The sequence below is a fragment of the Tiliqua scincoides genome, chromosome 3, assembly GCF_035046505.1.
Source record: "Tiliqua scincoides isolate rTilSci1 chromosome 3, rTilSci1.hap2, whole genome shotgun sequence".
Taxonomy (NCBI): domain Eukaryota; kingdom Metazoa; phylum Chordata; class Lepidosauria; order Squamata; family Scincidae; genus Tiliqua; species Tiliqua scincoides.
The window spans coordinates 212,008,050-212,035,048 of record NC_089823.1 but is presented as its reverse complement, the minus strand read 5'-3'; the positions used below and the strand labels follow the sequence as shown (position 1 = coordinate 212,035,048).

Here is a 26,999-nt window from a genome sequence, read left to right as displayed (position 1 = left end):
AAAAAATAAGTTTGGAAAGGATCTTATCTCTCTAAATAGATGTAATTGAGTTTTGATTAATTAAATTTGTTTGTCTGTAACTTTGTTTTAAGATAATGTTATTGTTATTTTTAATAATATTTTTAATAATTTGTATCATTAATAGTGGAAAGCAAGAACATCACCCCTATTCTCTCCTTTCCCTAAGACCTAATTAGGAGTACTTCATCTTCTGGGGTATACTGTTCTTTAGATCCATCACCCATGTCTTAAGAGCAATGCTATCAAGGCACCGGTATTGGTTAGATTTTAGCAGTCTAGTTGGACTCTCAAAAATTGCTTTGCCTGTTTATGTTAGTGTTTTGAAGGGAGGGATGGAGCTACACAAAAAAACAACATTAAGCAGGATATGCATGCAACAGGCCTTCGGAAGGCACTGCCTGAGCGCAAAAAGATATATGGTGGTGGTGGGCAACCTTCAGTCTCGAAAGACTATGGTATAAGCCTACAGCACCCAGTATTCCCAGGCGGTCTCCCATCCAAGTACTAACCAGGCCTGACCCTGCTTAGCTTCCGTGATCAGACGAGATCGGGCATGTACAGGATAACAGTTGCTAACTGGCACTGAAATGGTGCCAGCACTGGCCTGGCACTGTGTCACAGACTTGCCTTACAGCACATTTGCAACACTCAGTGCTGGCAGAGGATGCTGGAAACGTCAGGTTGGGTCTTTTGTGCCATTGACGCAGGTAAGAATAGCAGGAATAAAAAGCAGAATAGTGCTAAAACCAGATGAACACCCCTGGGAAAGGAAGTCCTGAATAATGGTGCAGAAGCCTTTTCAGAGAAATGCTGGTCACAGGAAGGGAGGGTTTGGGGCTTAGTGAGGACAATGGGGCACAGAGATTGCCAGCACAATCCTGCCAAACACCCTCCATTCCCCAAGCAGAGGAACATATGGGGGAGGGGGAATGTCTAAATAGGGTTGTGTAGGAAGTAATATAAAAAGTTGAAAGAAAGGCATTATGTCAGTTTTGAAACTGGGATTGTTGCTGTTTTGCGCAATGTGACTTCCACAGTCCAGACTGCTAAAAGTGTCAATTGGGTTTCATTTTCCAAGGTGCTCCAACACCTGCCATTCCACTTTTTCCAGTATGGATGCCACCAGTACCTCCTCTTCCCAACTGTCCTCCTGGATTAGAATATTTATCCCAGGTATCTCTATTTTCATTTTTGATCATCTGGTATACAGGAAAAAGAAAAAAACAATCTAGTCCTTTGGACTATAGGAGCAGGAGCAGATACGAATGAGATCAGTTGAATAGCTATCGGAATGGCTGCTGAATTTTGAAATGCGTAAAGATCTGCATTCATGCAAGTCTTCATTCATGTGTTAGAGATGAAATCTTATGCAGATCTACCTAGGAGTAAACCCTATTGAAAGAGTAATACTTACTTTGGAGGAAGATGTATAAGATTACACTGTAGGATTGGTTGTTGCTTCTCTTGCCATCATTTCTCACTGAAATTAGTCATATACAGGTGCTGTCTGATAGTCCGCCCCCTTCCCCCCCACCAAAGGACCTTAGGCAGATGAAGCAAAAGGCTTAGGAATAGGAAAACCGAGAAATTTGTTGGAGCATATGTTCTTACCTAGGGCAGTATTTCTCAAAGTATGCTTATAAGAGTCCTGGGGTTCAGTTTCAGACTAGAAATTGGTCTGTGGAACTCCTTGCCACAGGATGTGGTGATGGCATCAGGCCTAGATGCCTTTAAAAGGGGATTGAACAAATTTCTAGAGGAAAAATCCATCACATGGTTACAAGCCATGATGTGTATGTGCAACCTCCTAATTTTAGAAATGGGCTATGTTAGAATGCCAGATGCAAGGGAGGGCACCAGGAAGCAGGTCTCTTGTTGTCTTGTGTGCTCTCTGAGGTATCTGGTGGGCCACTGTGAGATACAGGAAGCTAGATGACCTATGACCTGATCCAGCGGGACTATTCTTACGTTAAATTAGGGATGGGGAAGAAAACACTAATGAAGAAAATTTAAAGTTGGGGTACCATTTTTTGTATAGTCTATCAGGGGCATGGCGATGGGGGCATGTTAAAACAAGCTCCTGCTCTTCAAAATGTACTAGTACACCACTTTATTTAGGATGAATTCTTACAATCATAGAGCTACTTCCAGATTTTGTGAATTAGGGCAATAAGATGCAATAATTATGTGAAGTACTTTTGATTACCTACAGACTTCAATATTTAATTTTTGTTTAATTCCTATACAGCTTGATCAGATATTAATTATTCAACAAATTGAGATTTTCGAAAGTAAGTATTTTCTCAAACTGCATGAGATTATTAGTGTGTTCAAAGGTGCTTTAAATGATTGTGCCTCAAATATTTCCAGATGAATTTGTAGTATTTTTCTTACAGCTCAATTCTAACAATCATTCCCTTATGCCGTGTTGAAGTCCAGCCTGCCCAAACGGGCAACTTGGATCTGTGCCAGCAAAATCACTGGCGCAAGTCTGAGAAGCCTCATGTAGAACTTCCGGGCCCCAGAAAGAGGTTAGAATATTGCAGAGGCCTCACCTGTTATCCTTGCCCATGTCTCAGGCCTGAACTGTCCCATCCGTACCCTACCTCCATTCCTCCCTCCCTTGCCCCTATGCTTTATGGCAGTAGCTTAACTGCTCTGTCCACCGTAGTGGCTGGATTCAGCACCTGCGGAATCAAGCAGATTTTCCACCAGCATTTGGTAATTAATTTACAAAAATTGACAAGTCATTTCTAACTCACCAAGCATACATTGGTGTTTATGTGGGATCACAAGGTGCTATACATGCATACTGCTGACAACCATTTATCCTATACAGGAAATGTTTTCTTTGAAAAAAAATAATAATTCCTTTAAATGCCCATAAAATGCCCCCCAATAATAGCCTCTTTTAACGACTTCCTGAATAGTTTGAGATCTTTCACTTCTGAATTCAAGTCAAGAAGAACTTGGCTTCTGAATTATTTTTATCCATTTTATTTCCTCTCACTGCTGAGAGAGGAAATTTATTTCCAGTCTTTGCTTTTCCAAAGAGGTGAAGCACATTTCCTTGCCACCAAAGCATGAATGCAAAGCCATTACTCTTGAATTCCCTAAGGGCTTCCCAAGAGAGCAGCAGCTTCATTGAATTATCTTAGAGCCCCATCCTACGTAAACCGACACCCACCCACCCCCCCCCCCCCGACTGATGCAGCTGCACTAGCACAGCAAGCACTGCATTTCTCTGAGGGCTCCTCCAGGTAAGAGACCAATTTTTCCCTTGCCCAGGGGCTGGCCTCTGATGCTCAAATGGGTCTATCTACCCAAACCCGTGCCAGCTATTTTAGTGGACCCAGAAAGGCAGATCAAGGCCAAGAAGGGGGATAGGATATTAGTGGCACTGCTGCTGTTGATACCATCCCCTTCCTGGCCACAACACATACCCATTCCCAATTTGTTCCACTAACACTTGCCCCCTGTGCTGACTTAGGGGGGTTTTCTGTAAGTGCTAGGGGTTTTCCATGGGCACCCAGCCACAGCCTAGATGCACAGAATGACGTGTCCCTTTTTGTCACTGCTGCAAAGCACACTGCATGGCCAGAATGTGAACTCTGCTGGCTCAGTGTGCCTGTAGGAGTGGGCCCTTTATTTCATGCTATAAAACAAAACTGTAATCACAGATTATGAAAATAATAATCACAATCACAAAAATTAAGAGAAGAAATGCTAGAAAAGGGAGATTGTTGATGCTGGAGAAGTTGTGTGGGCACATTAATAATGGGGGAAATAGGCAAAGAGAGAAATGAGAAGCTGAATGGGACAGATTTTGTCAATCTATTTTGTCAATCACTGATTGATTCTTAAGGGCTAACATAATTTTACCCTTGCTAATTGGGTAAGAGGCACTTTTTCAAGTGGGTGCTCCTCTTTTATTTAGCAGGCGGAGAGGAACTGGCCCTCCTCACCCCAGCAGAGTCTTCTCTAGTGGCTATCTGCTGGTGTTTTGCATTTTTTAGATTGTGAGCCCTTTTGGGACAGGGAGCCATTAGTTATTTGATTTTTCTCTGTAAACTGCTTTGTGAACTTTTGTTGAAAAGTGATGATGATGATGATGATGATGATGATAATAATAATAATAATAATAATAATAATAATAATAATAATAATAATAATAATATTCAACCAAAAGACAGCTACTCTGTTACAAAAACTGGTTGTATGAATTACAGAGTAGAGCCATGTTCTCTCCTTTTTTCTTTTTTTCTTTTTTAAATTAATGTCGCCAGGCTCATGAAGAATTTGTGTGTTTGATTCAACCTGAATAACGATTCAAGGCTGTTTCCAGAAATTTCAACAGACAAGAAATTAAAAAGACAGAACAGAACATGTAATAAAAAGCAGCAAAAAAAAAAATCACATAGGACACATAAACAACAGGAGAGGTAGATCAACAGAAATATTTGTTGGATCAGGAGTGTCATCAAATTCTATGAAGACACCAATACAGATGAGAACAAACATATTTCATGGGGCAAGAATGTCAAGTCCAGGTCCCAAGTGTTGGGTATGACACTGACCGGGTTCTCAGAACTTTGGGGCATGTGAGTGGATCTGACCCTTGGGATGGATGGGCTTGGACCTTTGAGTTTGGAACCTAAGGTCCCAGGCTCTGCTCTTAGGGCAAGGTTGGCCTCAGATATGGATCAGAGGTGGCCTTTCAGTCTGGTCACTTAACATTTAATGAACCTCCACATTGGCCTACTGCAGTGGTTCTCAAACTCTCTGGGAGAGTTTGAGAGCATGTGGAGAATGTCTGGGAGAGTTTTGAGAGCCAGTAAGTCTTTGCAGGGGCAGAGGGAGGAGGCAGTGGGGACGGGGGGAAGGCAGCGGCGCGACCCCCAGGATCTCACCACTCAGGGGGCTGCAGGGGCTTGGGTGCACTTACTCAAGCCTCCTGCCTCCCTGGGGTACGAGGAGCCTGGCGCGACTTCTGGCAGAGCTCCCTGCAGCAGGGAGAGTGGATGCGGAGTGATCGCACCCCGTAACAGCTAAAGCAGAAGTGGAGCATGATCGCTCTGCATCCACTCTCCCTGCTGCGGGGAGCCCTGCCAGAAGTTGCACTAGGCTCCCCACACCCCAGGGAGGCTGCAGGAGGCTTGGGTAAGTGCACACAAGCCCCTGCAGCCTCTGAGCGGCGCGATCCTGGGGATCTTGCTGCTGCCTTCCCCCCCGCCTCTAGGCTGCCCCTGCCCCTTAAGGGGGCAGAGACCAGGGCCCTCAGGCTGGGGTGTCGCGACGCCCCAGTTTGAATAGCACTGGCCTACTGAATAGGTGTATGAAGTGTGGGTCTCCTGGCCTGGTCTACACACTCTGGTCCACTGGCTACACCCCTTGGGGCTTTTGCATCACGCCTGCCCCTCCTGCCAAACCCCCCATATTCCCATCTTGACCAGCCCCTCCCCATTGGTATCTTCCCATGGCTAAAATGGCAGGTGGCTCTCCTAGCTCCGGCTGAATATGGCTGCCACCACCTCCCTCAGCTTTAAGGAGAAGGCATTACTGGTCCACACCAGGCCCCGCTGCCAATTTTTCCTGGCTTGGAGGCCGAATAGCATCAGCTGCCAGCAAACATCCTGGGGCTGCAACATGCCAGTGACCCCTGATGCACTTGCGGAGAGGGTTGGCGGCTTGTCCACCAGGCCAGGTAAGACAGGCCCCATACAATGTCCCATAGAAAACAAGGGTCCCAGTGGGGAAAGCTTTCTTACATCTCAGCACTAACAGAACTTAGAAAGTGGAATAAGGTGTAGGATCCCCAACCCAGCAGATCTTAAGAAGCCAGCAGTTTCATATGGGGGAGGTAGTACTTCAGTTTTCATTGGTGTGTTACCTAGATTTTGGCATTGGAGGAGAGTTCCCTAGAGTTACTTTATTATGCTGTGCATTTAGAATGATATTTTGTAGAGCAGCACAGTTAGAAGCAATAGCAGCATCTATCCCTAACTGCAAGGTTTGGCGCCCAAGCTGCCCTTGTTCTTGGTTTGCTTTCTCCATTGTACTCTGTGGCCTGTTATCCTATCTAATTAAACAACATTCTAGCACTTGATTCACAGCTCTGCAAGTCAGCCCTGAACCCTATATGCAAGACTACTGCTGGTCAGCCAGTCTCCTGTACTACCGTCTAAGAAATCAATTCATCAGCCAGTATTCATAGTCATGATTCCATTTCCTCATTCCATAACACTGTGCTGCTTCTTTTCCAGTATTAACCAACATTGAAGTGAATAACAGATATGCAATAAAAAATGCTTTGGGGCAAATGATATACTTTGCAGCAGAAGAGAATGACTGCTGTACACTATTCTGTTGTGGAGGATGTCGACCCTTTACAATGAAGCTCTTCAGCCACATGGGCCAGCAAGTCATAGAGCTCGTGAGACCTTGGAAATGCTGGTGTTGCTGGTGTTGCTGCTGTTTGCAAGAGGTAAATTCTTGTTGCTCTTTGCATCTTCAAGTGTTTTTCTGCCTTTAAATTGCCTTTTATAATCATCAAGATGTGGATATCTCACATGTCTTCCCATATACAGGTGTGTGCCACTTAATGACAGGGATGCGTTCTCCAATCCCTATTGTTATGCGATTAGGTTGTTAACATTCAGCCCAATCTAGTGCCTTCGTTATGTAAACAGACACACCCTGCCAGAAACTAGCTGGCTGCACAAACCACTAGAGAGAGATTACCTCTTCTTTATACTCTTTGTTGTGTAAATAGGCACTGCTGTAGGCTGTGGGACTCCTGACTGTCTCATTAAGAACCTCTTTGTTGCGCTTTGACCACCATCATATATGTGGTCTGTTGTTAAGCGGAAGGTTGTTAAGTGACACACACCTGTAATTCAATTCACATTTGGTTGATCAGCCACCAAGAATTGATTGATCTTTGCTGTGTGTTGTGATTTTATGTTTAGATGCAGGCTCCTGCACGTGTTCTTTTCTGTGAATGCTCCTCGTTTTCCTCTCTGCCATATTAGCAGATCATACATAATTTCCTGCCTTCAAAGTACTCTGTGCCACTGCTTAAAGGAATTGTGGGTAACCCCTCATTGAAAAATGCCTTTTCTAGGAAGCAGTGTCCATGCAGCCTAAACTATTCCCGGGTCATTTAATATCAGGGTGATAGTACCCACATACTCATGACTCAAGTGTAGTTGACTGATATATGTCTGTCTATGTGCCTCTTACAGCACAATCCAATACATGGTTACACCGATGGAAGTCCCATTTTATTCAATGGAGCTTACTTCTAGTTTTATTCTAATTCCGTTTAATCTTATCTGCCTATGAGGTTTCTCCCTACCTTATCCTTGAAATCTCTTCACAAAACTCTCTTCTCAAAGCCATTCATAGCATACACTTCACTTTTGATTAATAGTAACTTTTTCTTCCTCCAGTTGCCAAACCACTCTTTGTCCTTCTCTTTGATCTTTATATAAAATCCAATTTCAACTATAAAGCCTCTATAATTTATTTGTGTGTATAGTGGAAATCCTCAGTTATCCAATCCTTTGCAAAAAAATCATTGCCCAGAAAATAGACTTTACTTGCTATGTATGACCATGTCTTTTACAGATGTTGTGAACTTCTCATAAGCATTGAAAGTCAACCACTGATTCTGATTCTGTTGTCTGTTTAAACTTCATTTCAAGCTTGAAGTTCAGGCCCCTCCAGGCATACCTATTGGATATGTTAAGCAGATCTGGGGTCCATGTGTGCCTGTATATGTACTCCAGAATGAAGCCAGAGAAGATGTATTCAAAATTACTGGGCCATTTGTAGGATGTGGCTGTTGTAAGGATATTCAGTTTAATGTAAGTTATCACTCAGAATCTCTTTTCCACTCTATCACATCGTCCACCACGTTGACCATGAATTATTGGCCAAACAAATTCCCCCTTCCTGGAATGCCTACCCCACACCCTGACCACGCCCCCATTTCCCATTCCGCAGCCCAGTGCTCACAGAGATTGCTGAGCTGCGGAATACGGGCGCCCGCCACATGCTGGCTCAGCGCTGGCCGGAGCTGAGCCAGCTCTGGTGGGAGCCCGGCGGAAAGCCCCGCAAATGTGCCTTATGGCACATTTGCAACTGTGGTCTGCGCCGCGGAGACCACATGGATCGGGCTCTTAGGCTACAATCCTGCAGCAAGATTTCTTGCTCTTGCTGCAGCAAGAAATCATACAGCTTGTTAAAGAGAAACCAACTGATTGTTTCAGTCCATGAAAGCTTATGCTGAAATCAATTTATTAACCTTTAAAACTCCTTGTGAATTTTTTGAAAAAAGTGTTTATTTGGTTTAGCTTATCAGGGATGCAGTCAAGGGGGAGTGGGGTGGGAAGGGACCTAGTGGAGTTCCAGAACTTCTCCAAGTCTGGAGTGCTCAGGTTCAGCCTTTCAAATGTTTTTTAAAGGTCATTCACCAAAAAAGAAACATCAAGCTCAGGAACAGGCAGACTGAGAAATTTGTTCAGGTGCATTTGACAATGCCCCATTGGCACAGCTATGTCAGTGCTGGAAAGTTGGTTAGGATTTGGGCCTAAGTCTTACTGAACACAGTGTGCTTATTTCTGAGTAAAATAACAATTTTCAAATCTTTTAGTAATAAGTTTCAAAGCAGGAATAGGTGACAGGAGAGGACAACACTCTATTGAAGAAATTTATGGGGGGGGGAACTATACTGAGTCACTGCTATGGGGAAGGTGTTATGACAAACTCCCACACTTCACAGTCTTCCACTACACACAGTAGCTTACTTATCCCTGTTCCAGCAGCACAGAAAGCTAATTTGACTGCACTGACTTCAAGTTCATTTATAAACTAGGTGATTCCTGTAGATGGTGTTCAAACCGTTGGAAAAATCATAAAGAACTGTGGAGGATGTGTGAAGGAGTGCTTTACAGATGCTGACAACTTTACAGTCCAGTTCCCAATGAACCTGGATGTGAAAATGAAAGCTGTTATGATTGGGGCTTGCTTCCTCATTGTAAGTTTCATAATCTCAAAGTTGATTAGTACTGAATCTCAAAATACATTCATCTGAATTAAGTGGAGGCATCAGCCTTTGCGGGGTTCTGGGGCAACAGTCCTACAAAAGCCCTGAAATGTGTGTATCCTGTAAGGGTCATTTGCTCACTTCTTCTTGATTTAGTAATGCATGGGTACACTAGTGATGCTGTAATGTGGGCATGCAAACTATCCCTCCTATGCCACCCAGACAAGGAAACATGCAGCCAAGTGCCTGCCTTCATGCCACCATCTGCAGCAGAAGTGGATTCTCACCTCACTATGCACATTTCCAGTGCACTTACCCAGCTGGGTACCATTGGTGGTGCTTGCTGGTGAAGTCAAGCAGAAATGGTCAGAGGAGGGTTAAGAGCCCTCTTTCCCCACAATTTCAGGAGATGGCATGGAGGAGAACTCTTCAGCCCTTCACTGCTGCCAGTGTCTTTCCTCCCTCCTCCAAAGGATCCCTTCAAATTTACCAAGAGACAACAGAGAAGTAGACTCTGGCAACAGCTGAAATCCTCTCCTTCCCGTCTTGGCACCTTTTTTTTTTTTCAATTCTCAGATGCCCCATTCCCAGGCTGCATATGGGGTAAAGTGAGTAAAGTATCCAGGACTTGTTGAATGTTGCTCAGTGAAGAAAAGTTTAGACTACCGCTAACCCCTTAACATCACCTGAGAAGCATGTCTATGGGGTTTTACCTTACCAAGCAATAGTGATGGAACAGCAGCAGACAGAAAATTTTCCTGCTAGGAGATGGCTGGACACAGATCTGGGCCCCTTGCTAGGCTTGCCCACTAAAGCCCATGGAAACTACCATAAGGGTCTTCATATTACCAATTGTACTTGATCACAGTTCCACATTTCCATGTTGGGTACTTTGGATGTTTTTTGTTGATCAAGACTTGTACAAATATGTTAAACTCCCAGATCAGAGGTTGTAAAAGCAGGAGAAGATTCCTGCCAGTTCTTAGAGTTACAGTTGGCAACCTACCTTTGGCTTACGCAGTGATGTAGCTACCAGGGGGCAGTGTGGTAAGTACTGCAAGCTCTGCAGCATGCTTTGTAAGCAGCCCTTCCCACTTGACATTGGAGCCATTCCAGCAGCGATAGCAGTGCACAAGAGATGGTGTTTGGTTTGGCAAGCATCTGTGCATTGACAGCGCTTTCAGAATGGTTCCAATGGCGAGTGGGAGGGGCTGTATATCATATACTTTGTGTTACAGCACCTGCAGTACTAACCAAGCTCCTCCCCTCCCCCATAGCTATACCATTAGGGTTATGCCATTGTTTGAAAAGCTGTCTGGAAAATTGACCTGTAGTATATTGGACTGCCCAGCACTCTGCTCTGAAAGGTAATTGACTTTCAGGACAGTAACGAAACCAGCAAAAATAGGGATAGAAGAGAAATATCCAACACTGAAGAATTCAGAACCTTTTTTCCAAGGTTTTGGAAGCTTTGGTGTTAGTAAGATATACAAAAGCAAAATCAGATTAGGAATTTAATATGAAAATCTTGGACAAATTAAGACAAGTCCTAATGTCTCTCGGTTGATGTTCTTTATCTACAGTGCTGGGTTTCAAAGAGCAAGAGAATTGGCTAATTCAGGTGGCCAACCTTTCAGCTTTAGGGCTTCTGGATCTTTAAGAATTGTGTAGAGGATTGAATTTTAGCAGTTGCAGCTTCTCATCTGTGACACGCTGCACCTGCCGAAATTCCCTCTTTTATGCAATTGTTAAAGGTCCAGGAGGCAAAAAATTGAAAGGTTGGCCATCCCTGGTCTAATTAAATTAAATTAATTAAAATTAATTAAAAAATTATCCTAGCACAGAATCAAGAACAAAAAAAAAAAGATGCTTTGTAAAATTTATGGAATATAGATGAATGTTATTGGAGTTGATCTTATGTTTAAAAAAAGTGGGGACGTGAATATAGGAATAGAACACCAGTGGCCATACATCTGTAAACAGGCAAATGGGCAGTATAACGATGTTATATGCCTGTCAGAGTATTCGTTATTCAGGTAAGTCTGTAAGGCTGCAGTCTTATTGGCTACAAGAAGGAACAGTCCTAAATAATGAAGATAGCCAAGGCTGCTGCCCATCTCCGTCTTTCCCCTCAACCCTATCCTCAAGAGTGCCAGATAGGTACACACTTTCCACCAGCCTCCTGTTCGCTTCCCTTTTTATGATTGTCTGGATGAAATCCTGTTTCACTGAGGTACATGTCAGACACATGCCAGGTGTGCAGGCCAAGGAACCTGGGCGCCCTTGCACACCTCAACAGTTGGGATAGCTCAGCTTCACCACCCCTCACCATCTGCACCATTCAGTTCTCTCCAAAGTGTTGATGCTGAGGGATGCCAAACACATGTAGAACTTCATGAAAACTTAGACTTATGGGCAGCAGCAGGGGTTAAGCCCTACTGACCAATGGGACCTACTCCTGGGTAGACAAACATAGGAGTGTGCTGAGAATACTCTTTTGTACCACTGTGAAGTTCAATTGTAAGTTAAAACAACATTCTTTGAAAACTACAATGCAAGTCAATGGGCTTTCTGGCTCATTGATCCATCCCTGATGCATCAGAAGCGCAAGCAACATTTTCTTTCAGGTATATGGGAACATCTGTATTTTTTTTCCCATGGCATTAGTCTCTTAGCTGAGGTCCTGTGACAAGGAATATGGCTTGAAGCATCTGAATAGGTCAAAATTTTAGCTCTCCGTCACTTGTCAGAATACTTGCAAAGCAGCTAATGACTGAAACAAATACCTGAAATGTTACCTGTGCTTCACTGAGCCTTTCCCAAGATAAGCCAATACAGTTATATGTGAATATCCAACTCAGATAAAAAGAACAGGAGAAGACAAGGCATGCAGGCCTGGATGGGAAATAATTGGCTCTGACACATGTAAGTCCCAAAGTTGTAAAAATGCAACACGCACAGCTAATGACATAGTGAATGCACACCTTGCTAATTATTTTTCCACAGTTAATTACAGGTATTTACTTTTGGATGAGAGGTTCTAATTGTGCAGTACAATCCTATCTTGCACTGGAACAGGCAGGCCAGGAGGCCTGTGCTGTATCCATTGCAAGACTGGAGCCAGAAGTGGGTCAGCCACAGGCAAAGGAAACCCCTTACCTCTGGGTAAGCCACCATGGCCCCAATGGGTCTCCTCAGACTTGCGCCACCTCAGGAGGTGCATGTTGAAGAGAACGGAGCGGCTTGAAGCCTCTCCGCGCTGCTCAGGGAATGGTTTTGGGATCCGGCATAACAGCCAGGTCTCAGCCCCGCCTCCCGCTCCCCACCCACCCCTGGGACCGCACTGTGTTCGCCCTCCCTCCAGCCTTCTCCCCATCTCCTCCCCACCCTTCCCAGACCCCTGCATCGCCAAGCTCGGCCGACGCATCTCTTCCTCCCCAAGTTGGCAAGGAGGCTGGATACAGTCTCTGCAGGCCGGCACACATCCCTGCAGCAGCCCAGCTGACTCCCGAAGAGTGCAAACGTGCTTTATGACACTTTTGTTACCGTCCTGGGCCAGTGCAAGGGACTTGTGCCAGCCCTACCCAAGGTTAGGATTGTGCCCAAAGTGAATTATGAAGCCTAGTTCCTGACCCTTCAAAATATGCCAAGCCTGGGTTTTTAATTTCAGTGGTGGACGGGTGAACCCTGAATGCTCAAAGTGGCAAAGTCGCGGAAATCTGAGTTAACTTTGCACCCCTGGTGCTCAAAATGGGGTGATCCTAAAAAATCTGAAATATTCAGGGAAGAAGCTTCATCCCATTACTGTCCATGGTAAAAAAAAATCAGATCATTACAATGAGTCTTAAGTGCCTCTTCACAGTAGAGATATTCCTGTAGAGTTCCTACAACCAGGGGATGGGCAGCCCTATTCTATACTTCCTGGTGCTTCCCCCTGTAACCAGGGGGCTCAGAGAAGCTTCTGGGAGTCTCCAGGACTTTTGTCCCAGCAATGGGTCTACTCACATCTCTGCCAGCTATTTTGCCAGCGGAGACATGAGAGCCTCCGTGTTGGGCCTTGTGGCCCAACAGAGTTCAGGATCCAGCAGAGCAGGGAGCTGCCAATCTCATCTCCTTCCATCCAAGTTCCTCCCCCTGCCCTGCCTGCCCCACCCTTCCCCGCTCTCCAGAGGCCACACAGCCACCTGCCGGTTTCACTTACCCCAGGTGGCAGCATGTCCTCCTGCCCACGCTACGCCTGGCCCCTCACTAATGCCGGCCCAGCGCCAGCGTTCCATAATTTCCAGGTGCCATAAACATGCTACACGGCACATTTATGGCATCCAATGCCGGTGTTCGTGCTCAGTGCCCATGCTAGGTAAGTATAGAATTGGGCCCTAAATGGGTTTTAAAATAATTGACATATTTTGACATTAGTAGATACCATTTATTCAGGGGAAGTCCATTCGTACAGTGACATAACATGGGTTGCATGAATGGCAGATTGTGGTGGGATGAGAGGGTGGTGGATTCAGGCTCCCCTTCACCCTGAGTCTTCCACCACTTCCATCTACCCTACTGTGGACACCCACCACGTTGATTCACTTTCCACCTACTAAAAGCACACAAAAAGGGAATCATCCACCTCCTTGCAATGCTCCTTGTGCAGTTTCCTCGGACGTGGAAATCCAGGACCTCTGGCTTTATTTATAAAGGCTGCGCCAATGAAGGAGCTCCTGTGGTCCCTTATAAGTCCTGCACTTCCAGGTTCACAAAAGCAGTGTGAGGAGCACAACAAGGGACTCTTCTCTTTTTTGTAGTGCAGAGGTAGAAGCGGCAGCGTGAGTCAGTGTTCCAGGTTCAACCACCTCTTCCTTTATTCTATATTGTAATCACACAGGAGTAATGGAAAATGTGATTGTTGAAATTCTATTACTTCTATGAAAATTTAAGTTTTTTTCAGTTTTGTGTTTGTACATATATTTATACATTAATTAAATTGTTAAAAATAAGTTATCATTTATTCAAAGATACAGATGGAGGAAGGTTGGGCCTTCCCACCTGCCCTTGGGTCCGAATGTTCTCTGGCTGTTCTCCTGGGGCAGCAATGGCTTCTCTTGCAAAAGAGCAGGCGCTTGTTCTGGCCATCTCCTGACAGCCACCCAGATCCAGTGGCATACCTGAGGGGGAAGCAAGGGGGGAAATTCTCTGTGAGCCAGACTTGAGATGGTGCTGCCATGCCACCATCCACTCCCCCCGGGCTGCCCCTACGGCACTCAGCTGCTGATACTATCACTGTGCTGATCTGATGGTCACCCCATGAGGGCTTTCCCCAGAGGTGTTCTGAGGGCCAGGGAAGATGCTGCAGTTTCCCTGGTCCTCAGAATGCCTTCTAAGGGCTGAAAATTGTCACTTCTGATATTCAGCACTTAGAAGGCATTCTGACAACTGAGGAAGATGTGTACGGCAGTTTTCAGCTGAAAACCAGAAGTAATGATTTTCCCCTAGAAGACCTTCTGAGGGTCAAGGAAGCCGGAGGTGGCCTCTCCAGGCCTCAGAACACCTCTGGAGGTGGGAGGCAGTGAGTACCGGGCAGAACCTACAAGTGGGAGGGCGGGTCAACCCTGGATGTGTGGCTCAGGGCACAAAAGTGGCCAGGAACGTCGAAATAAAAGCCATGCTGCAGTGGCTGGCCCAGTCTCTTCCTGGTAGTGGCAATCACGTCCTGGGCCATCTCACAAATGCATTGGTACCTTTCTGGGCACTGCATAGGCTCCTTTGGCCTTTGATAAATAGGAGAGAGTGAAGCTTGAGCCATTTTTGTTCCTGTAAGAGGTGAGCTTTGAAAGGTTGCCACGACTTCCCATACTATTCTATGACAGCTTCTGAAGATTTCACGCTAAGGGTTTTCCCCATTTAAATAGCTTTCATTTTAGATATTTCCTCTTAATAATAATGGAGAAAATATGGAAATGTAGCTCTACAGTTAGTCTAATTGTGTGTTTCTTTTTTGTTTAGGATTTCATGTTTTTTGAAGACAGTGAGCCTATGTTTCTGTGTACGTGGTGCTAGATGAGTCCGCATGTCCAGATAGAGTTGTTACTATTGTAAGGCTATTGTAAGGCTTACTATTGTAAGGCTATTGTAAGGAATGGGAAACCTGTGGCTTTGGGACTCAGAAGACAAAGAAGATGACATGCATGTTGGAAAATAATAATACAAAATTCAAAAGTCCTCCTTTCCTCCTTTAATTGGAGCATATTAAAAAAAAAACTTTCAGTCTGACAGTATCTAGTGTATATAAGCATTAATAAACCTTTAGCCTTTAACATGAATATATTTAACATTGTCTTCCCTTTCTTCTTTGCCTCTTAGATTGTAAGCCTGAATATGCGAAAGTAGAACATTGTTCCACTGCCACAAAATGTTTACTTGTAGTGTGCACAACCATATTGGTATTAACAACGGCAGTGCCAGAGACTCACCACCAAACCCAGCTACCTCCACTAATGAAGATAAGCCAATGGCAGGAGCAGGGAGGGTCAGATTTTTCCCTGGTGGAGATGGGGGCATTCCTGACAGATGGGAATGTCCCTCGTTGCATCCTGTAGGCAAGTCAAAACCCAAAGGGTGGAGCTCCCTGTGTGCGGGGACCAGGACCCAGACTGTTCCTGCCTCGCACACAGGCTGGTCGCCCTTTGGAGCTCTCCTGCACAGCGCACCTCTTCTTCCTTCTCCCGCGCCTTCTCCCTCCCCCTGCTCCTTGGGCTCATCAGCTGGGGCGGCGGGAGGCTTCTCTGGAGCAGGTAGGCACGCTCTACTCAGCAGTGCTTCCAACCTGCCTCCATGCCTTGCCGCTCTGAGGTTCCTCAAGCGCCGCCGCAGCCCTGCACCCACCTCCAGGGAAACAGTAGCAGCAGCCTTTTTGGCACGCCTGGTCCACGCCTCTCAGAGGTGGCGGCAGCGGGGGGGCCATCTCCTCCCCCCACAGGTCTACCCAGCGCTACTGCAGCGTGTGGGGGTGACCAGGCAGTCTTCTCATAAGTGCCTTGGCGCCCAGGCTGCCCAGCGCACCCCAGCTTCAAGCACCTCCACTGAGGCATGGGCGCCATTTTGAGCTGCCTGCTGGTGCCTGATCCCACGTCTCCTGCTAAAACTAAGTTGCAAGGGGCTGGGAAGCCATTTTAGGGACCTTATTTGTATCTTGGCTCTGGCTGATAAAACTTTTGTGAGACCTGGTCTGGGTGAATTTTGAAGTACCCCCTTTTTGGGTCTTGGCTTAGGCTGGTAAATTGCTAGGGGTGTTGGCCCTGCCCCTACCAATAAATTCCCCCCCCCCCCAAAAAAAATTAAAATTAAAATTATTTTTGATTGCTAATTTTTTCCTGCTGAACTCACCATGGCTTCTGACGCGAGTTCTGAGTCCAGCCTGCCTGACCTGGCACTTCATGTATACCCAGATTAGCCAAATTTCTGTCACCCTCTCACATAGCAACCAAGTCTTCTGCTGCCCCTTCTTCCATAGGGAGCGCAGACAGGGAACACATTATGCAATGGCTAGAGGGCTAGATGCCAGGTTGGCTGCACACAGCTCTGCCACTCAACCATCCAATGAGAAGGGTAAGGACAAGGCTAAACATCTCAGAAACCCTAGCTGACCACCCTTGGCCCCACAGGGGTCTGATTTTTCTGCTGACTCAGACTCTGATGCCCCCAGGTGTAAGAAGAGTCTTAAACCTTCTAAGCCACAGGGAGGCACACACACTGCCAAACCCAAACGCTCACCAGTTGCTGCCATGGGACATGGGGGTTTTGAGCTCAGTTCTTCTGAGGAACACTCCTCTAGAGAAGAAGGAGAATTGTCAGGGGAGGACCAGGGTGATGCTAACTCCAACGTGAATCACCTTTTTCCAGCAGAGTTCCTACCCAGGGTGTTGGAGAAGGTAATTAGAGCTCTGAGCCTCAATGCATCTACAGATGTTGAATCTGGCTCGGCTGCACTGTCTTCCACTTCAGGCCGGCCTCTGTTTCCCCAAGGGCCTCTCCGCCAGGCAGAGATCCCTTTTCCCGAGGCTTTTCTTAAAGTAATGGAATCTGAATGGACAACACCTTTGCATGGTAAGAGGGATGCTAGATTAGTCAACAAATTTTACTCCCTCCTCAAGGAGGTTCTTGACAAAATTAGGATACCTTCCGTGGATGCCCAAATGGCAGCCTTGGCCACCAATACTATCATTCCATCCGAAGGGGAGGGAGGACCTCGAGATCCCTTGGATAAGAGGATCGAGGCTGCTTTTAAAAGAGCCTTCGAAGCCTCCTCTTTTTCCCTGCAGGCGGCAGCGGCCAACTCTATCTTTGCAAGGGCCACCTTTCTTTGGATCGATTAACTCTCTAACGCAAACCCTTCTCTTCCTAAGGCTGTCAAGGATTCTCTCAAAAAGATCTCCCTGGCAGTTGCTTTCACAGCAGACTCTTCTCTGGACGCTCTCCAGTTCTCGTCCAGGGCCATGGCTTCCAACATAGTGGCTAGACGCAATCTGTGGCTTTGCTCCTGGGACGCCAATTCTGGTTCACAAAGCAGGCTGGTAGGTGCCCCCTTTGTCAGGGGCAAGATATTTGGTCAGTCCCTTGAACCTGTTCTGGTGGAAAATAGGGACAAACAAAAGGTTTTGCCTTCTGCACCCAAAAGTCAGGTAAAATGCAGACCCAACCCGACTTTTCACTCCTTTTGCATCTCCGGCAAATCTAGAAAACAAGGCAGATTCAAGCCTAGGTGGCACAAGAGCAGATTTCCCCAGAAACGGAAAATTCCTCCCCTCTCGGGGCCAATTCACATCCCAGGTCCTCCAAGGACAAATCTGCATGACGCCAGATCTTCTTCCCCCTCAGTTCCAATCGGTGCCCGGCTTCTGCAATTCGCTCCTCTCTGGCATCAAATCACTTCAAATGCCTGGGTTCTGGAAACCATCTCCAGAGGTTACTCTCTAGAATTTCTCAGGAAACCTCTAGACAGGTTCTGGATGGTCCCCTTTCCAGGGTTCCTGCAAAGCACTCTGCCATGCTAGAAGCCATCAACCACCTCCTCGCCATAGGGGCGGTAGAGGAGGTTCCCATACCAGAAAGGAACTTGGGGGTCTATTCAGTCTTTTTCTTAGTGCCAAAACGAAATGGAAAGATGCGGAGGATCCTAGATCTGAAATGGCTGAATTTGTTTCTGGTCAAATGAAAATTCAAGATGGAAACAGTGGCAAAAATCAATATGCAACTGAGTTCACATTTGGAATGCTTCAAAGTTTATTCTGCAGGAGAAAAACAAACAGTTACACTGAGGGCAAGATTTCCCCGTAGTGATTTCAAGCAAGTTTCTGCTCTTTGCTGCTGCTCCTTTTGGGATCTATTGTGAGGATTTGCTGGTTCAAGGAGATAACTCTGCTACCACCTGCTTTCTCGAGCTGCCTATACAGAGAGAGAAGGAGCATTACTATAGGAAAAGGTGTTACTGGCTATGAGTTACCTTTATACTTACCTGGTAAGCCTTGTATTTCCTATCCCTAGACTTTCCTATCCTAGACTTTCCTATCCTTGCTTTCCTATCCGTAGACTGCTTTTCCCTGACCCTAGATGGTTATACAGGACGTGCCTTGTTCTGGATCTGTTCCAGAACCCCAGTGGATACCAAATCAGTGTAAAAATAGCTTTAAAGACCCACTACCAGGTTTCTCGCTACTCCATTTTCATCACAGAATGAATTGGTATAGATCAGGGTTCTCCAGACTCTGGCCTAGGGGTCAGATGCAGCCCACAATGAGTTTCTATCCAGCCTGCAGCCAGTCTCTGGTCCCCTGAGAGCCTCTGCCCACCTGACCAAACAGGACTGGAGCTGTGCCTCGGTCACATCCAGAGGGTTTTCTAGGGCTGGGGAGACTGAGCGCAGCCTCCCCGGCCCTCAGAACATACTCCAGGTGCTTCCTGTGGTGTGCAAGTTCAGAGGTATTTACTGTATATTTAAGGGCACAATCCTAACTTGCACTGGAACAGGCTGACCAATGCAATTTACGGCATGTTTGTGACACAAGTGACTTGCACCAACCTCACCCAAAGCTTAGGATTGCACTGCATGTAAGCTACTTGGGAAGTAGCATGAAACAGAGGTAAATGGAATGGGGGTCCATTTGAGTGTGCTTTATTTCTGTGGTGTATGTTGGTGCTTAGAGAAATCCTGGAAATTTGAGCCCATTCATTCATTTATTCATTCATTCATCTCAGTTCCCTCTCTAATGTATTCATTTAAATTTCCTATTAAGATTTCTTTTTCCGGCCCTCGACACAGTGCCAGATATTTGATGCAGCCCTCCAGCTGAAATGTTTGGAGACCCCTGCTGTAGGGTATGCTCTTAGTTGTATGTGCTGTGCACAGTCTTCCAAATCTCCCTTAAGTACCTTAAGTGTTGAAAGTCATGTCTGAGAAAAAGTACAGGTAAGTGTTGCTGAGCGATGCGATGCTCAGTGACAGACCACACATATGACGGTGGGTCGTTGGTCTGTCAGAACAGGGCTAAGCTTTGCATTGATAGTGCTGGCGGTGCTCATTAGGAGGCCACACAGCAGCCTGTGCTGGGCTGCGGATCCATAGAATGGCCAGCAGAAGCCTTAGGAAGCTACTTCTCTTTTTCAAGTGAATTTAGCAGGTGGAAGATCTGAGGGGACATAGTGTACAGTGCAATTGTGAGCTGGACTTCTAGTCCACCCTCTGGGGTTGGTAATGGAAAATTGTGTTAAAAAAAATTACAAGTTGCAAGCTTGGCTATGAACAACCCATGGAGTCTGAGTTTATTTTTTTTCTCCCATGCATCATTATGCATTACCCTTTTATTGACACTGTACAAAGTGTTAATGAATTGGGGGGACGGACGGACGACACCTTCTTGATATAGGTTTTGCATGTTGGGGATAGTTTCTTTGGGGCTACAGTCAAGAAACTTCCCCCTTCTCATCTCCAGATCCTGGAGCAAGAAGTACCCTCTGCTCTAGCTGGTACCTTCCTGTCTCTAATCCTTGTTTAAACAAGCAAGTTCTTTTGCTGACAGGAGAGAGAGCATTAGAGGGCTTCTAACGATCAAACTCTCAAGTTTCAATCACATGTGCTGATGTCTTCTACGAATGTAGATGACTCTTCATATGTACCATTTGCTATGTTTATAAATGTTTCTCTCTTACATCTTCATTCACAACAAACGCAATGCTGATGCACACCCATTATCTCCTAGGAAAGTAAGCTTCCAATAATCTATAAATATCTTTAATATCATTATCTATAAATCTATAGATAACTATAAATATCTAAAGATATCCACAAGTATCTTTAACATCCTTAATATAATTCTTTAACAAAAAGTTGCAAAGCGTTTAGATTGCCTGTGTTTAATTGACTTACAGCTGTTGGCTTACACCTTAGCATCACACATGCTTTCTTCAACCATTCATCTCTGGGGGTTCAGTTGAACTGCCACTTCTCTCTCAACATTCTCTGTTTCCCTATAGAGAGTGAGGCTTCCACATCTGGCCCATCCAAGATCTATCATCCAGGGAACCTATTTGCACCTGGTACAACAAGGAGGAATGAGTAAGAGCCCAATCGTAAGCGACCCACAGTTTGAGAATCTCTGCATAGCATCACCCAGGCTTTCTTCAACCATTCATCTCTCCAGCAAGAGGTGTCTGTTGTCTTCCATTCTGAGGGCTCAGTTGAATTGCCACTTCTATCTCAACAATGTTTCCCTGACAACACTCTCCTTATTCCTGTGGGGAAGAAAGCTGATTTACATCAGGAAGCTCCTGGCCCATCCAACATCTAGCATTCAAGGAGCATTTCTCCATTTACAATAAGGAGGAATGAGTAAGTCAAGTAGCTGGTACTGTCAGCTCTCCTGATTAATAAGGTGGAAGAAAGTCATCCATATTATTGTTGGGAGAAGCAGTCTTAGCAAAGGACTCCCTTTCTCTGCCTATGTACATTGTGTTCATCTGTCCTAGATGGGGATCTACTACCTGAAGGAACAGGTTTGCAGTTTGGGCTTACTCTTGGTCCAGGTCCTGCTCCTGGATGTCCAGGTGGTGACCGTCGGTTGGAGTGCCTTTGCTCAGATTCCAGAGGTGCATCACCTGCCTCTGTATGTATTGGACAGTTCAGACCTTGGTGATCCACGACTCGCTCACCTTACAAATGGCTGTCCTCAAAGTCCCATTGGAATGTTTGATAGTTTCAAATTGTAGTTTGAAGCTACAATTAGTGTGGAACGTAGCCGCCCGTGTGGTTGCTGGGGCTCATCGGTTTGACTCAGTCAGGCCGCTGCTTCAGCGGCTACACTGGCTGCCAGTTTGTTTCCGGGCTGAATTCAAAGTGCTGTTTTTAACTTTTAAAGCCCTACATGGCTCGGTCCAGAATATTTGAGGGACCACCTCCTTCCATACAATCCGACCCGTCCTCTCAGGTCATCAGAGGGGGCACTTCTGACTGTGCCACCACCAGTGGAAGTGAGGGGGATAGTGGCAAGAAAGAGGGCCTTCTCAGTGGTGTCTGGGGAACTCCCACCCCCTGGAACTGAGAACAGCTCCCTCTTTAGAATCCTTTCGGCAGGGTCTTAAGATCTTTTTATTTAAAGAAGTCTTTAAATAATAAGTAAGGAAAAACAAACAAGAGTCTCATTTATAAATAGGTGATATTTGTAGATGATAGAGGAACAGTTGGAAAAATCACGAAGTACCATGCAGGATTCCTGAGGGAGTGCTGTTCAGATGCTGTCAACTTTACAGTCCTTTTCCCAAAGCACTTGGATGTGAAAATGAAAGCTGTTATGATTGGGGCTTGCTTCCTCATTGTAAGTTTCATAATCTCAAAGTAGATTTATGCAGAATCTCATAACACACTCATCTGCATTAAGTGGTGGCATCAGCCTTTGCGGGGTTCTGGGGCAAAAGTCCTGCAAAAGCCCCAAAATATGTATATATTAAGCACATCTGGAGTCTATGTGTGCCTGTATACGTACTCCAAAATGAAGCCAGAAAGGACGTATTCAAAATTACTGGGCCATTTGTAGCATATGGCTGTTGTAATGATATTCAATCTCATGTAAGTTAACACTCAGAATTTCTATTCTACTCTATCACATTGAGTAGGGCAGGAGGTCTGGTCTAGAAGGTAGAACTTCCATTAGCCTGAAGATAACATCTGAAGGCCGCCAGTTTGAGGCCACTGGCAGCTCCGTGAGTGGCTGAGACCTTGAAGCAGCTGAGAAGCTGAGCTATTCCACCTGCTCTTTGGTGTGAGCGAAGAAGCAACTTGGCTGCCCTTTGGGTGAGAGATGAAGGAGCTGCTTATAGGATCTCAGGGATGCAGCTGTGGGGCTACAGCTGCTACAGAAGTATATTTTGGTACACACAAGGCACTGTCCATTCTAGTGTAAGCCTAAGTACAATGATGCTAATTTTTTGCAATGGATTTTCTATATTTCAAAGATTTTAGAGAGAGGAGTTTGTTTGGTTTTTCATATTACTCTAGCTGCCAATGCTGCATGGTCAGGTAGACCTGGGCTCCGCATCAAGAAGCTTGGTAGACCTGGGCTCCAAAGACTATTCTGGCTGTCAGTACCATCCCCTTGCCCTATTTTGCCCCCTGTTCTGCCTGCCCCCATTGCCCCTCCCCCTGTAGGAAGGGGCCCAAAAGAAACTTTGCACCCCCTGATAAAATTCCTCTCAGAGCCCCTGCAAGGAGCAACAAGGATTTACCTCTTGCAAGCATCAATAACAGCTGCAATAGCAACAATTGCAAGGTCTTATGAGCTCTATGACTTGTTGGCCCATGTTGTTGAAGAGTTTCATTATAAAGGATCGACATGGCCCACAACAGTTCAGTGTTACGAAACTATTTTCTTCGGCAAAGTATATCATTTGACCCAAAGCATTTTTTATTGCATATTTGTTCAGTGGCATCACTAGGGTTCGCGTCACCTGGTTCGGGATCACTTCTGGCCTCCAGCTGTCTCCCACGCAGGCTGACAAGCAGCTCCTTCATCCCTCACCTAAAGGGCAGCCAAGACGCTTCTTCACTCACACCAAAGAGCAGGTGAAATAACTCAGCTCGGCTTGTCAGCGGCTGCAAAGTATATCATTTGCCCTAAAGCATTTTTATTGCATATTTGTTCAGTGGCATCACTAGGGTTTGAGTCACCTGGTTTGGGATCACTTCTGGCCTCCAGTTGCCTCCCACACAGGCTGACACTCCTTCATGGTTATTGGATCCTCAAGCCAAAGAGCTACTGTAGCAGGCCAGTTTCCTTCCAGATTTGACACTGTGTTAAGGAGGGTCACGGATGCATTCCTGGGCCTGATGTGTATGGCTTACAGCAGTAGTTGCCACTGCATGCCCATCGCTGTGTCCCCAGCATCACGGAAGGCTGGGTGAGATAGGAAAATGTCAGATCCCAAGAAATTTCTGGGCCCCCTCCTTTGACTCTTAGGCCCCCTTTCTGACTCTGGGCCCAGGTACAAATTACCCCCTTTACCCCCTCTCCTAGGCCCTGGTTCCTTGCATCTCCATGTGTTTGTCTGCCTTTAAGATGCCTTTTGTAATAATCAAGATGTAGATATCTGGGATATCTTCCCATGTAATTTAATTCGCATTTGGGTGATCAACTACCAAGAATTGCTTGATCTTTGCTGTATGTTCTGAGTTCATGTGTAGACACAGACTACATGCTGTCTTTTGGCTTTGAAGTTTGTAATCAAGATGTGGATATCTGGGATATCTTCCCATGTAATTCAATTCACATTTGGCTGATCAACTACCAAGAATTGTTTGATCTTTGCTGTGTGTTCTGAGTCCTACACACTGTCTTTTTCTGAGTCTGTTGGCAAGAGAAGGGAGTCTCCCTCCTCAGAGCCCACTTTCCCAGGTTGGTTGCACAGAAATAAGGCTGAGTTGAAAGGTGGAATGGCAAGGTAAACTGTTTATTCTTTGAATTCAAAGAGGAGCTCTTAGTGACACTGGCTGTTACTGAGGAACTCGTCAGGGCATACAAGTGGTTACAATTTATAGCATTTCAGACGCATTAGAATACAAAAATTCCCCTTCTTGTTTTGACATTTCGCTTACGTGGGTAACTTCCTCTGTAAGCTGCTTTGAAGTTTGGCTGTTAGCTTGTTCCCTGGTTTGACCTACACTACCTTGCTCTGTGGTCAAACAGTTCAACTCCTACACCTGTTTTTGAGCAGTTCAGGAGACAGAATCTGAGAGTAGACAAAATCTGAGAGTGTACACAGACAAAGGTCATCCTTCGGTCATCATGGAAGCTCTGAATCAAAATGGAGTAACTCTCTTTAACATACTACTCCCCCCTCTTGTGACAATCTCAATTCTGTCCTGTTTTCTGCATGCAACATCTAATTATCACTCATATCACACACACACACACCCCGTTAGTTTTGTGACTTTCACCTGCAAAACCTCAGTCTGGGCATGTGTCAGCCCTTGTCCCCAGCAAAGGCTGTTGGCTGCCAGTAGGGGTAGAATCAGCCACAACTTCTCCTTTCTCAAAGGGGGCATGTACTCTTCATTACTCATTGTGTTTGTCTCCTCTGTTCCCCTTTGAGAAATAACTGAGCTATTCAATTGTCACAGGTGAGTATTATAGACTACCTGACAGCAGCAAAAACAAGTGATTTGGAAGGCTGTCAGGATTGTTAAGAACATAAGAACAGCCCCACTGGATCAGGCCAGAGTAGAGGCAGAGTAGAGTAAGGTAGAGTTAGAGCAGTTAGGGACAATGGGAAAGCTCAGTTGAGGTTAACATAAGAACAACCCCACTGGATCAGGCCATAGGCCCATCTAGTCCAGCTTCCTGTATCTCACAGCGGCCCACCAAATGCCCCAGGGAGCACACCAGATAACAAGAGACCTGCATCATGGTGTCCTCTCTTGCATTGGCATTCTGACATAGCCCATTTCTAAAATCAGGAGGTTGTACATACACATCATGGCTTGTAACCTGTAATGGATTTTTCCTCCAGAAGCTTGTCCAATCCCCCTTTAAAGGCATCCAGGTCAGATGCTGTGGATGCACCACATCGTGTGGCAAGGAGTTCCATAAACCAACCACACACTGAGCAAAGAAATATTTTCTTTTGTCTATCCTAACTTAGGGTTAGCGGAGGGAAGATCCATTACAGATCCCAGAACTCCGCAAGACATATGTAAAATTCCAAGGAGGTTAGCTTGAGTCTAGGAATGGCCCCGTACCCCTAAAAGTGTCTATTCCCTGGTGGAGGTGCGGGCACTCCTCACCATTGGGATTGTCCCTTGCTGCTGCTGGAGGCAGGGCCAACAAAAAGGTGGGAGGAGCTCCACAAGCACAGGGATCCAGTCGCCAGACCATCCCTGCCTCGATAGAGTTCAGTCATCTCCTTTGGAGCTCCTCCTGAGTGATTTCAAAGTGAAAGGAAAATGGTTCTCTTCAGCCTGTCTCAACTCCTCTCCTCAGCGAGGGGTCAGTTCAGTTTTGGAGAGGAAGGAGCGTTTTTGCCTGACAGATCCGGCTGAGGCCCGGCTCTCTCCACCACAGAAACATTAACTGCTGCTTTTTTCATACTTTGGGAAGGCGGTGCCTGCGCTGGCTTCTCCCACTGTGAGGGAACTTGCTGCTTGGGCTGGCAGCGCCAGGTCTGCGCCCCTCTGTGGTGGCAGCAGGTTTGGGTGTCAGTGGTAGACCTCTGGATCGACCCGGCGCTCTTGCAGTGTTCGGGGACGATCAGGCAGGACTCTCCATGAGTGCCCAGAGCCTGCCCAATGCTCACAAGCATCAGGTCTGCTTTTACCTCAGCGGGCGCCATTTTTTCCCTCAGCAGTTGGGACTGACAGTGCCTGGTCCGTGCCTCTCTGAGGTGGCAGCAGGTTTGAGGAACAGAGGCAGACCCCTCGAGCACCAGGCGCTATTGCAGTGTCAGGAGCAATCAGGCAGGACTCTCCATCAGCGTGCCCAGAGCCTGCCCAATGCTCACAAGCACCTCAGCAGGTGCTGTTTTTAACCTCAGCTGTTTGGGCTCACAGTGCCTGGTCTCAGAGGCGTAGCGAGGTCATTTGACACCAGCGGCCCATAAACTTTTGTCACCCCATATGACATAATTAATTAATTATTAATAATTATTAATTAATTGTTAATTATTAATTATTGATTATATTAATTTATTAATTCACATTTTTATACCACCCTTCCTCTAAGCAGCGCAGGGTAGTGTACATGGTTCCTCCCCTTATTTTATCCTCACAACAACCCTGTGAGATAGGTGAGACAGAGATAGTAATAGTCATGACATGGAATGAATAATAATGGCCAGAAAATTAAATGCAGTGAATATTTCCCCACAAGCAATGGATGAAATTCTGCATCAAATGGTATATAACATGTTGGTATTATTCCTAAAAGCCACAATTTCAAGAATTTTGGTCACTAGGGTGTCACCCCCCCTCCCCCGGATGTCTCATTGACCTGTTTTGAGTTAAGGCAGTGGTTCTCAAACTTTTAACACTGGGACCCACTTTTCAGCATGACAATCTGTCCAGGACCCACCAGAAGTGATGTCATGAGTGGAAGTGACATCATCAAGCAAAATAAAATAAATAAAATTAATATAAATAATTAAATTTAAGAAAAACAGATAAATATGGGGAAGCCAGCCCTGTTTCACCAAGTGAATTTTCTCTGTAGCCTGCCTGCAATAACACCCCCCCCCCAAACACACACACAGATAAAGCAGTGAGATTTTCAGCCCTCCCCAGTGCCCACCTTACCAGTTCAAGCCTCTGGTTTATTCTTTGGGGGGGGGGGGGACTGCCTTCTGGAGCATTTGTTGAGCTTCACTTTCATTAGATGGGGCCCATGCAGCTAGCCTTGCATTC

General features: G+C 45.8%; 1 protein-coding gene and 1 pseudogene across 1 annotated transcript; one reads left to right on the top strand and one right to left on the bottom strand.

The window, feature by feature from the left end:
- Nucleotides 1-481: 481 nt before the first annotated feature.
- LOC136646628 (5S ribosomal RNA) lies at nucleotides 482-598 on the bottom strand (annotated as a pseudogene).
- A 519-nt stretch (nucleotides 599-1,117) lies between these two features.
- Nucleotides 1,118-17,436, top strand: LOC136645282 (uncharacterized). Its single transcript, XM_066621519.1, has 7 exons — nucleotides 1,118-1,194; nucleotides 2,270-2,312; nucleotides 6,285-6,505; nucleotides 7,728-7,889; nucleotides 8,900-9,061; nucleotides 15,068-15,107; nucleotides 16,751-17,436. Exons 1-7 carry the CDS (start codon nucleotides 1,138-1,140, stop codon nucleotides 17,434-17,436), a joined length of 1,371 nt encoding a protein of 456 aa, XP_066477616.1. The 5' UTR covers nucleotides 1,118-1,137.
- The last annotated feature ends 9,563 nt before the right edge of the window (nucleotides 17,437-26,999 follow it).

Coding starts and splice junctions, on each gene's coding strand:
- LOC136645282 (XM_066621519.1), top strand. CDS start 1,138: ATGCCACCAGTACCTCCTCTTCCCAACTGTCCTCCTGGATTAGAATAT. Junction 2,313..6,284: donor ACAAATTGAGATTTTCGAAA/GTAAGTATTTTC, acceptor CTTCTTTTCCAG/TATTAACCAACATTGAAGTG. Junction 15,108..16,750: donor CAGTGAGCCTATGTTTCTGT/GTACGTGGTGCT, acceptor CTGCTGACTCAG/ACTCTGATGCCCCCAGGTGT.